This window comes from Maylandia zebra, linkage group LG10, assembly GCF_041146795.1.
Source record: "Maylandia zebra isolate NMK-2024a linkage group LG10, Mzebra_GT3a, whole genome shotgun sequence".
Lineage (NCBI taxonomy): Eukaryota > Metazoa > Chordata > Actinopteri > Cichliformes > Cichlidae > Maylandia > Maylandia zebra.
This window is the reverse complement of record NC_135176.1, coordinates 16,391,068-16,403,708: the sequence shown is the minus strand read 5'-3', so window position 1 is coordinate 16,403,708 and position 12,641 is coordinate 16,391,068. Positions and strand designations below refer to the sequence as shown.

Sequence of the window (12,641 nt, the reverse complement as noted above, 5' to 3'; positions counted from 1 at the left end):
TCAGTTTGAGGTTCTTTCATAAAATACATACCCTTGAGACAGTGGGTGCCATTTTGCTGAAAATAGTGAGGGGAGGGAAAGGGGGTGGGGGTGTAGACTTCAAAATAAAAGAGTGTGTGTGTGTGTGTGTGTGTGTGTGTGTGTGTGTGTGTGTGTGTGTGTGTGTGTATGAGAGAGAGAGAGAGACACTGGGAAACAACCCAGACTCTCAAGCCAAAAGCCTGCTACAGTAATTGGGGAAAATAAGTAATGTAACTATTTTAGTAATTACAAAAATATCAAACGCTGTCTCTCTGAAGTTCGTCAATAAACGGGGTTTACGATAGCAACAATCTTGCTGCAATTTGTCTATAAATTGCAATTTAAATGAGCTTTACAGTAGCTATGTACTCCCGGACAGCTGTACTGAAAACAAAAGGTTATTGTACAACTGGAAATCGGAGTAATGTCAAATCGGGGCGTCGGTGATTTTAATTTCTACTGTTACTGTCCTCGATCGAGGACAAGAGGAAGACCACCGATTGATAGTTCAGGTTCAGGTCCCACTCAGTCCTGGGTTTAGAGCAGTTTTAAATCCTGCACGGTGCTCCAGATCTTACATGGCAAGAATCCTTGCACGCATCAGGCCACCGTTGGATAACTTAGAGTCACGTGTCCGGGAATTGCAGTTCATTTTGTGTGATTGCATCTTCAAAGGATGCATCACAAGTACCCCCTTAATGTAGAATTAACAGAAGCTTCCTTAACTAGGATACAGTTGCACACAGACACGCTGCAGAAGACGGCAGCACAGACAACCGAGCAGTAAAAATGGGGGTCCGAGTGAAAAGAGCATGTGTTTTACAGCATGGACCCCCTATTCGCTTTACTCAAATGTACACAGGAAAATGAGTCTCCTCAAAGATCCCTAACACTAACTTGGACAGCAGTCAAGCCTGCTATACAGTAGTGTTAAGTGCCCGATCACTTTCATGCAGTCGCTACGTAGCTATTGTAAGCAGTACTTTACCTTAACGGGCATAAGGAGGAGAGGTATTTACAGTTTCCCTGGGAGGCCCGAGAAGAGGAAGCTGTAGAACCCCCAAACTCTTGTCTCACACGACGCTGGTCAGGAAAGTCTCGTCTTTAAATGTAGAAAAGATATATTTAGGTCTTGAGTGGCTATGTCTAGGTAGTTGAGCTAGAGGAGGGGATAGAAAGGCAAAAACAGCTTGTCCCACCCGCTCTTTACTATTGCGCAATCGCCTCCTGGCTGAAATCGCACTGGATGACACCAAATCCCACATGTGGCAGCTGGCTGAAGTCAGTAACAAAGTATCATTTTACATAAACAGAGTTGCCAAGAGTGTAGAAACTGGCGGTTTGCAATTTTTTGAAAACGTTTTCCATGTTATCATTTTAAATAAATCAGTGATACCCATTTCCCCCAAGTTTAAAGAGATATTGTAGTTTTAAAAACCCTACGGTGAAGAACACTGGGTGTAAGTTTGGATTGTTCTTTTATGATCATAATACTTACATAAAACACGACATCGTGAGGGACAGTTGTTGCTTAATGGCAGCAAGACAGAATCATTCAAATGTTCATTTTATTTACAGGCAAATAAACGGCTAAAACAGAATTCTTGCAAAGCTGAAAACAAAGCCCTCAGATTCTTAAAGAGCATTTAAACAGAGAGGTGTGAGGAATACTAACAGGATGAAGCAGGGATCACAGAAAGATCACATCTGGACTGTTAGGAAACAAAAGTTGGATACCATTCTTTGCCTGCGTGCATCTGACCTTTTAGCTCGTATGGCAAAGATGAGTCTGCTGTACAGAGTTGGAGTGAATAGTGTTCATTCAGGAATCAGTCTCAAAAAATAATCCATGTCAAGAACTTCTACACATTTAAAATATTGCCAGCAGTGAACAGTCTCTTTGAGCTGACAATACAAGGCCTAATTTCAGCATCAGTATAAACACACCTTTCTATACAATACAATATATACAATATTTACAAGATCTTTTTTTCAGTCATGGTCTCAGTTGTTGAGTTATTAAGCTGGGTGACACATCCCTTCTCTGGGAATCCCATTTAGTGATCTGTAATCCGGATGAAAAGTTGCTTCTCCTCTATGATTTGACTTCTAAAAGTGGTTTGATGTCTTTAATCCCATGCTCTGCTGCCACAGCTATGATGTGGTCCAGGGCATTCATTTGGCCCAACATCTTCACAACATCTTTGACCTGCTCCCTGTTGTAAGACATGACATGACATGCACTATGAGCACTACAAAAAATACTCATTACAACACAGCTTAAAAGCACTCATTGTGAAAAAGGAAGAGTTAATATGATAAAACAACACCGACAATGCAATTGTTCCTAAAGCACATTCAATACCATTCTTGCAGATATAGCTATTAGTAAATTCAAGGCGCCAAGTTGTATATACAAAGCCGTGTAGAGGTCCTTACTTTGAAGTGCGCCGCTCAATATCAGACCCGACCAGTGCGCTGCGGTGGATTGAGTTGGCCAGGTGGGTGAGGTAGCGACAGAATGGCTCCAACTGAGGCAACGTCTGCTGGCCCTTCAATCCAGAAAACCAGTGCGATGGCAAGCACTCCACCACCTGAGAAGCACACGAGAACGAATTAAACAATAGCTTTGTGTTATCATGTTCAGCGAGCCACTAATGGTAAAAAGATAACCAACTAACATCTAACACCCCAGCAGAAGGGCCAGTTTTTAATAATCATGCGACTTAAAAATAGCAACTGACCATGTAGTCATAAACAGGTACAACAGACCCCTCCTTCAAAATATTTTGTCTGTGCATGCTCACTCTTTACCACAATGATCTCAGCCAACAAATCTTATTGTATTTTACATGGTTGTAAATAACGAGTATGCAAGGTGGGGAAAAAAATGATGTATCGATCACAGTTTGTCACATGAGCAAACTAAAATTACTGCCTTACAGTTTGTGAGCAGTAATTTTTACAGTTTGTAAAATATATCATTTTAAACAAAATTTAATAGGTAGGACCAAAAATTTGTGTCACTAATTCTTATATTACCAAATGTGAAATCTTCTCATCTGCTTTGGAATATCAAGGTTTACAGCACTTTTAAAACAAATCAACTGAAAGCGCAGTTATCAGTTTAAAACTATATATGACAAGTAAAACCACGGTCAGAGAAAAGTTCTAAATTCAGTTTTTCTCAAAAACAAGTGAAGTAGTGATGACTGAGAACCTACACAGACGTAGTGATATCGGTACAATGTTCTCACACATAATATCCGTTCATGATGGATGGAAGGATATTTTGTTAAGTAAAAGAAATCTGCAATGCTCAGTTTAATCTGATTTATCTATTGAATGAAATCCACCCCTACTAAGTGATTACATTTTATCTACCTTTTGGCACTTCTGAATATTTTCCTCCCATGTATCTGTGGTCTGCAGTGCAGAGAGGATATATCGGTTGAGAGTGCTGTCCAAGGCCAAGTCTTTCAGAGAGGACATGGATAAGATACCGTCCCACTGCAGGATGTTGCCCAGCAGCTAAGCATGAAGGAGACAAGAGTTAGACTGGACTCAAAGGCAGCAACACAAAAGTACATAATATCAGTGTGAAGATACTTTGATTATCAGCCCGCTGCAGCTGCTTTTCAAATTATACAGATCTCATTGTGTGATCTCCAACAATCAGGCAAGCTATTCATGTGATGCTATCAGTTCAGCAACTGACTGGAGGAAGTAATTTAAAGACACACACACACACACACACACACACACACACACACACACACACACACACACACACACACACACACACACACACACACACACACACACACACACACACACCAAAAAGAACACACATTTGCACACATACCTTCACACAGGACCAGAACTGCCTCTGATAGAATAAGTAGGGACCACTGTTCTTGTTCTCCAGGATGCTGAATAAAAGCAAGAGAGATTGCTTTAAGCAGCTTTAAGTGCTTATTGTAAATATAGAAAAAATACTAAGTGGAATCAAAATGTTAATATTGTTATTAATAAGAACATACTTCTTGGGGTACAGTGGAAGAAAGACATCTTCATCCAGAGTCCTCCTGGTCCGTAAGACAATTGTTTTCAATAGCTCCTAAAAGAAGGGGGGGGGGGGGGGGGGGGGGGGGGGGGGGGAATCAAGGTAATGACAGCAGTTCTTCTAAAAAATATCAGGTAATCTAACAGCCAATGTATTTTGAGGAAAAAGATGATGAGGGTGGGGAGTACCTGTGTGTATCGGTTGTCCCCGTGCAGCACAGTGGGATAGCCTTTTAGCAGTCTGTGAATGAAGCTCACAAACCTGGTTGTTTGACTGCTGGAAAGTGGGTCCCACACCTGCTCTGCCAACACTGCCACATGCACAAAGTAGAGAGAAATGCATATAGTAGGAGTAATTTTCTACAGGCTTGCAAGCCAAGGACATCTCTGAGCATGCTATGCCTCGAACCTGACAGTTTGGAGAGGATGACCTTCTCCACTATAGCAGGCAGCAAGCCGATGTCGCCATCTCCTTTTTGCAACGTGCTGTTCTCTTCAAAGCCGTAAAACAGCAGCGACTCAAACCAGAGCATGTACTCAAAGTTTGCACACTGCGCCTGCACAGTGAATAGAGAAAAAAAAGATTCCATCACCATTCCTCATCCAATTTCCTTTCAAAAAGGAACTGGTTACACTGATAATACACCCATGCCCTACCTCGAGAGGGTTCCATGTAATCAGCTGCAGACGGACTAAGGGGTTAAAGAGCTTGGGCAGACAGAGGCCTATGTAAGCATCTCTGTAGGTGTTGGCATACTCCTTCCTCCACACTTCAAAGTGGGATTTGATGTAGTCGAGAGAATGAAAGTCCTCCACAACATCCTCAAATACCTTCTTACTTTCCCTTATTATACGATCTGGGTAGCACAAAGAGATCACGTCAGATTTTAAAAAATTATTTTCAATATCAGTTGAATCTCATATGTATGGTACGTAATACATTTATTAGACTAACAACCAATGTAAGGTAAATGCCACAGCTGCCCTAAATTAACAGTATTGATAATTACCTAAATCATTTTTAGGTTTCTGTAACCAGTGTGCACAGGCTCTTTAATCAAAACGATACTTTCAATGCAAAAATATAACTACTATTTTTCATTCATTTTCAAATTTACTCTTTGTTTACTAAAAAAGGCAGGAAAAATATTAACGCACATCTTTGGTGCAGTTTTTTTTAAACTTATATTCCTAAACAGAAAACCATTTGTTTTCTTGTTGAATGTTATATTCAAATAATTTGACTTATTTCAGAGAAATTCATTGAATTCAGTTTGTTAAATTTAAACAAGATTTTGACAGATTTCTTTTTTTTTTTTTTTAGTTAACATTGTTGAACACTGCATACAATATACATTTACTTTTTAATGTATTTTTTATTTATTTATTTTTAAATACAGGAACATACCTCTCTCCATGTTGAAGCTGGTGATGTCAGTAGAAGTCTCCTCGTCATCAGATGATAAGCCTTCTTTATGTTCTGCCCTCTTTCCATTCTGCTCTCTGGCTTGTCGTCGACGTGTCCTGTATTCATCCACGAATATAAAGGAAGCCAAATTAAAAACATGAGCAGAAATTGCCTTTTACCAACTTGGCACTAAGGTGACACTCTCATGGTCAAGACTTAAAATCTGATGCACAGAAAACCTTTTTTTTTTTACAAATCTATAGCTGGATTCACATTATTCGTTTCTGTGTAACTGTAATTGGCTTCGCATTTGTGGCCAAAAGTACAGCACAATACAGCATTTCCACAGGGAGAGGAATGTGAGAACAAGTTGGTACCTTCGTGCTTCTCTTTCAGCTATCCTCCTCTGACGACTGTGCTCTTGGTATGCTGCGCGATCTCGGCCAAATGAGTCTAGATTAGGAGCCATGACAGCTTTATCTGCAAGAGACAGGAGTAATGTTAGAGCCAGTAATGAGAAGCTAAGCCAACCCATAGCCTCATTCTTATTCTGATGACTAATTCCAAACTAAAACATGGGTACTCAAATAAGAAAGTATAATTAAAGGCTTAAAAATAAATTAGACGATCAGATCAAAATCTGTTTGAAATTTATCAAGCAGGTGAAGATATTGCCCTAGCCTTCCTATCTACTGGGCACCACTGGCAACAAAACATATTAAATCCAAACAATGTTTTTATCAATCACTTTTTGGTGTCAATTACTTACCAGGCTGGAACTTCACTTATGGCACAGTCAACGTGACAGATGACATATCACTTAATTTGTTTTTTTAAATGCCATCTTTACACAGTCATCTTTACTTGAGCTGAGTTACAAACACCCAGCTGACTTTCAGATTCGGCCATTAAAGGACAGCCGAAACAGCTCCCTCAACAAAGCTTTTTCCATAAACGTACATGCTCATCCACTCGACAACACACATCACTTAGCTTTAATCGTATTTGTGAGAGAAATGTGATGCGATACAACAGCGTGAACCGCAGACACACGCAGACATAACACGCACATACAGAGAGCTAATGAGGCCGTTCAAATAAATCATAAAAACCTTCAAGATGGACTGACTTGAAAGGCTTGCAAACTCCGACGATTCATCTTTAATATCATCCTGTCGTCTCTGGACAAGTCGCGTGGCCCGTTGCCTTAGTAACTGGTGCATGGCAGCCTCCAGCTCCAGGACAGCAGGCACCTGAAAAATATGATGCCTTCTGTGACCTCTGACCCAGCAAAAGTGGGACTCCGAGTCACAGGGATGTCTTGCTGAAGGGATAAAAGAAGTGGGATGGACAGTATAATACTGGAACCAAAATATTGCTGGTGTTGGGTGAAAATGTGCTATTCTGGGGGAGGCTCTCTGAAGTAAAGCCTGAACTTAGTGGACTTAGTTAGTTTAAACACTGAAAAGTGACAAAGTTAAGGGTCAACTTAGATTATTTGTATAGAAAATATAGTGAAGTTCATCATTTCTACCCAACATAAACAATATCATGATCCAGACATGTATATACTGTATGAAAGCACTCCACATTAATTCATGCTGACAATGGAAGGTTAGTGGCCCATTTGGAGCACAGATTAGTTGAGGAAACATAATGGTGGTGGGAAGGCCAGTTCTTCCATCATTCCATATAGTTGCTGTAAGACCAAAACTAAATTATTCTGTGAAGACATGCATTCAGAAGTAGCTATCTGGACTCGTTGTGAAAATATTTTAATACATACTTGTCTAATCTACTGTAATAATTTCTTTTGCAGCTCGAATCCATCTTTCATAAATCTAGTATCGTATTATATGAACAAAAACTAGTATATATTATTTCTGTTTAAACAGCTGATAATGTTAAACAACCTGAACAGGTATATTTATATATTCATAAATATATTTTTAATTAATGAGAGCAGTTTTGAAGAAACTGAGAAATACCTAAAGTGTGCTTCAAGCAACATATATGTACTGTCACATTTGCTTGTTAGCACTGTTAACTAGCCGTAATTATTCAACAGTTAAAAAAAATAAATATAATTACAATTAATCCTCAAAAGACAGCATTTCGATAGACTGTACCCCTTGGAAATCCACATTACGTGGAGATAACACAGACACAAAACAGCATACAGCTAATGAGACTGCAGGCGAATTCTCCCTTACCTTTTCACTGAAACACTCAAGCAAGTCTCCAACATACCCTCGCATCTCTTGCAAGAACTTATATTGCTCTGCATTGTCATTGGATGAGTCCTCCAGCTGCTGTATGGTACGCTCAGAAGCAGCAAGGTCTTCATTGATCTGTTTGTAGCGGTCGACATTTCCATTGTGGCCTGCATGCATTTGGCTGAGCCTGTAGACACATGACATACAAGGACAGAATGAGTTAGATGGTTGTAAAGCTAGTGCAATCTTAATTACAAGCTCTGCAGATAGAAAAGTTTGAAGTACACCAACAATAATAAACAGCAACTAGAGAGGCAACATTTTTGCCTCTCTGGTCCTTAGATCTGTGGACTGTGTGTCTCGGTCATCAGGACCACAGCAAACAGAGATGGCAGCAGCCGAGCTGAGGACTGAAAACAGACGTTGGTGCAGTTTTCTACTGGACCTACCTATCCTGCAGGCGTTTCTTTACCAGATCAATGGATACCGGGATTAGATCATTAAGAGAGGCCCCATAGTGAACGGAACCATTGTCAGCTTGTCCAGTCTGTTTGGCAGTCTGTGGAGCCACTGTACTGTAGGTGTAAGGCATGCTGTAGGAAGAGCCATACGGCTGGCTCTCATAGCTGTTCTGGTAGTAGACTGTGCTGTCTTCTGGCTGACTGCTTTGGACCTATTCATTAGGAACACAGAAAACACAAAACACTTCAGCTACTAAAAATAACAGCATTGCTCCAACTAACGATTAAAGCACAAATTTTCAACCCCATAAACTATTCAATATATTAGGGTGGCACAATGGATCAAATTTTAATTTCAATCATGATTTTGGCTTCCCACAATTAATTAAACATGATCAAGCGATATTGAAAATGCATGCTGCACTATAAAATGCAAAGGCAAATCAAGCCTTTCCTAAACATTGCATATGCTTAACACAGCTGCTCCCTGCACCATGTAGTTTCCTATACTAGCTTGGATGAGGAACAACTTTAAAAGACTGATGTACAGCAAAAGTCAGACACAGTGAAGAGCTTGTGCCCGATCATTACGCATCGTTCGGAAATGCGTCACTCGATTCAAAGTGACTTGAGTGACGTTAACCAAGAAGAAATCATATGCAAAGAGTTCTGTAAAGGTGTGTCTGCCTCGCAAAGCAACACAACTTATTCAAGCTGCTTCCAGCTCACAAAGATGCACTGAAATCACCAACACAATTGCATTCCATTTGACCAAAATGTGTGTCCACTAAACATTGTGAGTAACAAATTCACATCCATTATGCAGGTATAATAAATGTTGTGAAACACTATATTTTACTTCACAATACCAAAGTGAAAGCAAAGGGTGGTGGCAGTCTGAGTACCAATGCCCTGAAATCCCTTACCCTGGCCACCTTATCCAACTCATCCAGTTGGACTAAATCACCCATGTTCTGGGTCTGCCCCTGGGCTTCCTCCCAGTAAGACATGCCCAGAATACCTCACGTAGAAATGGTAAATGGCCTGTATTTATATAGCGCTTTACTAGTCCCTAAGGACCCCAAAGCGCTTTACATATCCAGTCATCCACCCATTCACACACACATTCACACACTGGTGATGGCAAGCTACATTGTAGCCACAGCCACCCTGGGGCGCACTGACAGAGGCGAGGCTGCCGGACACTGGCGCCACCGGGCCCTCTGACCACCACCAGTAGGCAACGGGTGAAGTGTCTTGCCCAAGGACACAACGACCGAGACTGTCCAAGCCGGGGCTCGAACCGGCAACCTTCCGATTGCAAGGCAAACTCCCAACTCTTGAGCCACGATCGCCCACGTAGAAGGTGGTACCCTAGTCAGATGCCTGAACCCCCTAACTTACTCCTTTATATTTGTAAAAGAGCAGCAGCTCTACTCCGAGTCCCTTTCGAACGACCAATCTTCAGCCACCTGGGAACCCATTCTGCTTCTATCTATGACTAACAAGTGAGGCTAGGCAGATACTGATTAGTAAATAGACAGCTTCATGACTACAAAAGATTGGTGCAGCATCTGCATCACTGTGGATGCCGCTCCAATTCATCTATCGATCTCTCCCTCCACTCTCTGCTTACTCGTGAACAAGACCTCGTCCCTGACCTGGAGTTATCACTCCATCCTTTTCCGATTGAGAACCGTGGTCTCAGGCTTGGAGTTCCCGATTCTCCTTCCAGCCGCTTCACACTCGTCCAAAATGCTCCAGTGCAAGCTAAAGGTCACTACCAAATTACCTAAATACGCTCAAGCTTCACAAAGATTGAGATGCTCTTACACACCATCTAAAGACATTGTTCCAATATATTCATATGGAAGAACAAATATTTAAATTTCTCCACTTAACTGAAAAACAGAAAAACTCTGATTAAGGGAAAGCCCCAGTTTTTTAGTAAACAATACAATGGCAGCACAGAATCAAACAGTAAGTAAAAACACAAACATCATTCACTGTCAACAGTCACACCTGATAGGAGAATATTTTTATTATATCTCTCTATCCAGAGATTCAGTACATCTTACCTGGGGTATGCTGATCCCTTTCCTAATTTGCTCCTGCTCCCAGCGGCTCACCTCCTCATCCTGTCCGGTATCCAGTGCTTCATCATCACTACCCTCAATACCTGTACACATATGAAAGACACATCCATTTTTAATAAAGTTAAAAAAACAAACAAATCTGATTCAGAATAGTAGTCAGTAGACAGCAAGCAGGGAAGCTGAATAGAGTACCAATCTCCTCGGCTATCTTTTGTCTCTGGCTTTTGTTCCTGACGCCGCTGAAGCGGATCCTTTTCTCTTCCTCATCTTCGTCATCGCTGGCATCTTGGTCTTCTCGTACCAGACGTTTCTTGGGCGCCTCTGTTTCAACCAGAGGAGCATCACCTCCCAGCTCTCTAGCAAGCTGCCGGCGTTTTCTGGCAGCATGGATAAATGCTGCATCAGGAATCTCCCCTGGAATAAAGTCAGAAAAGTCTTCATCTAACTTCTTGTGATGCTGTGCAAACAACAAACAATACAGCTTGTGTGTTTGGGGCATAGCACTAATGCAGTTAAACTAACACAGCAGAGTGGTAGATGTAAAACGCTGCACCTGTTCTCAAGATATCAAAACCAAAGACACTGATATTCCTTGTTACATAACACACAGAAAAACTCCACAGCTATTACAATGCCAATAAACTGTCATGAATGTGCTCCTGTGATGACAGTCCTTTCAGATAGGTACTGTGGTGGAAGTGTGTGTCGTATATACCTGGTCTCAAGCTGCCAAGTGTGGAAAGTGTGTTGAATGTTGCTCCTGTGCTGTTGCTTCTGGACACTTGACTGTTTGTCTGACCACTTTGACTCCTTGCATCCTCCTGTTCATCAGCACTCTCCACCTCCATTTCTTCCTCTCCCTGTTCACTACTTGCTCTGCTAATAACTTCTTCTTTAACTGCAGGCTGAGCTGGAGCATCTAGAAAAAACAAAAAACAGGAATGCAGTGAAAGATGCATCAAGTCGAGTGAAATCATTTATGGCATAGTTGTGACTGTCAGATGTGGCTGACAACACAACTACTATGGTTAAAGAAGGTGGGGGGCCTCTGACAATTAATTGGCTGAAACATTGGAAGTATTTGCTAACGTAATTTAATGTCACAGTTAAAAAAAAAATTATAGTTCTACTGCTTAATTAGGCTTCACCTTATTTCATAGTTGGGCGCTAATATATAGATAAGTAGTAAATATAATATTTCATGGTTCACATGACAGCACATAACGCATGGCATTGACAGTAGGCTAACACACCTGATTTGACATCCTGTTTGGTAGATCCAGACCTCTCCAAGTCCTCCTTGTATTCTTTCTTGAGTTGTTTCAGAATCTTTTTGCTGTGATTGGATTTCTTCACTCGGAACACCTCTGAGCCGTCTGTTTACAAACAAGTCGTAGCACAAAGTTAATAATGAGTCCAATTAACCATGCACAACGTGCATGTTAGCTTGGTGGTCAATAACTTTCTTCCCTCTACAGTGCCTGGAGTAGGAAGTGTAGTTTGCGCAGAATATGCAGAAACTGTTTGATAACGATCATACTTAAAACTGCCACGCTTTCTCCGGCTAATGTGAACAAGCTAGCTAGCTTAGCATCGGTTTGGCTACCAAAGTTACCTTCTTCATCGACGAAGCTCAGCAAACTGGCCTTCGTGGGTCCTGGCACGGCAGTCGTATCTTTGACCTTCTTTTCCTTCTTGACGGCTCTAACGCTGTTAGCCTGAAGGCCGTTACTATGACAGCTCTCTGTAGTGCTGAGCACTCCGGTAGCGTTGCTGTTGGAAGTCTCCATAAATGGGATTTCGGTAGGCCCAAACATTGTCGGCGCCAGCTGCGGCTGCTGACTCTCCTCCTGCTCATCCTCGTCGGACTCATTCCGACGTCTAAAGTTAGCTCTTTTCGCCTTCTTAAACATTTTTTTTAGTTTACCAGCTAAATGCAACAGTGCACGTACAAACACGGTTCATCTTAAAAATGTAACTCGAGCCGAAAGATGTCACAACCACACACCATGTCAGCCATTTTCTTTCAGAGAGGTGTGCAGTGGATGCCGCGGTGCTAGACGGCTGTCTTTCCTTGGCTGTGATTGGCTGTTTCGCTGTCAGGCAACCGATTCTTCTTCGGTGTTTCTCGGGAGTTATTGTCCTTTCTCCACTGAAAGGACTTTTGAAATACTGCCTCCTTTGTAGTTTTAACTAGCTATTGTCCCGCGTCCTGAACCGCATGCGGCTCTTTTAGGTTTTTCCAGCAGTTCAGTGTAATTCTGACAAAGAACGAGGCAAAAAATAATATTTATAATATTAATATGTAATAATAATTAAAAAAAACTGTTAAATTTTTTTTTATTATGATTTTTTGTGATTCTTGTCCAGCTAT

The 12,641-nt window shown here is 41.3% G+C and overlaps 2 protein-coding genes across 4 annotated transcripts in view; both read right to left on the bottom strand.

Annotated features, from left to right (window-relative positions):
- Nucleotides 1–1,252, bottom strand: part of slc7a1a (solute carrier family 7 member 1a) — a 31,425-nt gene extending 30,173 nt beyond the window's left edge. For 2 of the 3 annotated variants that reach the window (XM_076889185.1, XM_076889186.1), the window contains exon 1: nt 1,010–1,252. The gene's annotated coding sequence lies outside the window, so the exon portion shown is untranslated. The remainder of the gene's footprint in view (nt 1–1,009) is intronic. The other variant, XM_004550026.5, reaches the window with a different exon arrangement.
- Nucleotides 1,253–1,572: 320 nt separating this feature from the next.
- Nucleotides 1,573–12,343, bottom strand: paxbp1 (PAX3 and PAX7 binding protein 1). The gene is made up of 18 exons (XM_004550023.4): nt 11,883–12,343; nt 11,521–11,643; nt 10,983–11,186; nt 10,460–10,681; nt 10,250–10,350; nt 8,160–8,383; nt 7,708–7,897; nt 6,624–6,747; nt 5,872–5,974; nt 5,495–5,610; nt 4,744–4,943; nt 4,496–4,643; nt 4,276–4,397; nt 4,065–4,141; nt 3,887–3,953; nt 3,406–3,552; nt 2,461–2,615; nt 1,573–2,237 (listed from the first exon to the last, which is right to left on the bottom strand). The coding sequence occupies exons 1-18, from the start codon at nt 12,178–12,180 to the stop codon at nt 2,117–2,119; spliced, it is 2,742 nt and encodes a 913-aa protein (XP_004550080.2). The 5' UTR covers nt 12,181–12,343; the 3' UTR covers nt 1,573–2,116.
- Between the last annotated feature and the right edge of the window lie 298 nt (nt 12,344–12,641).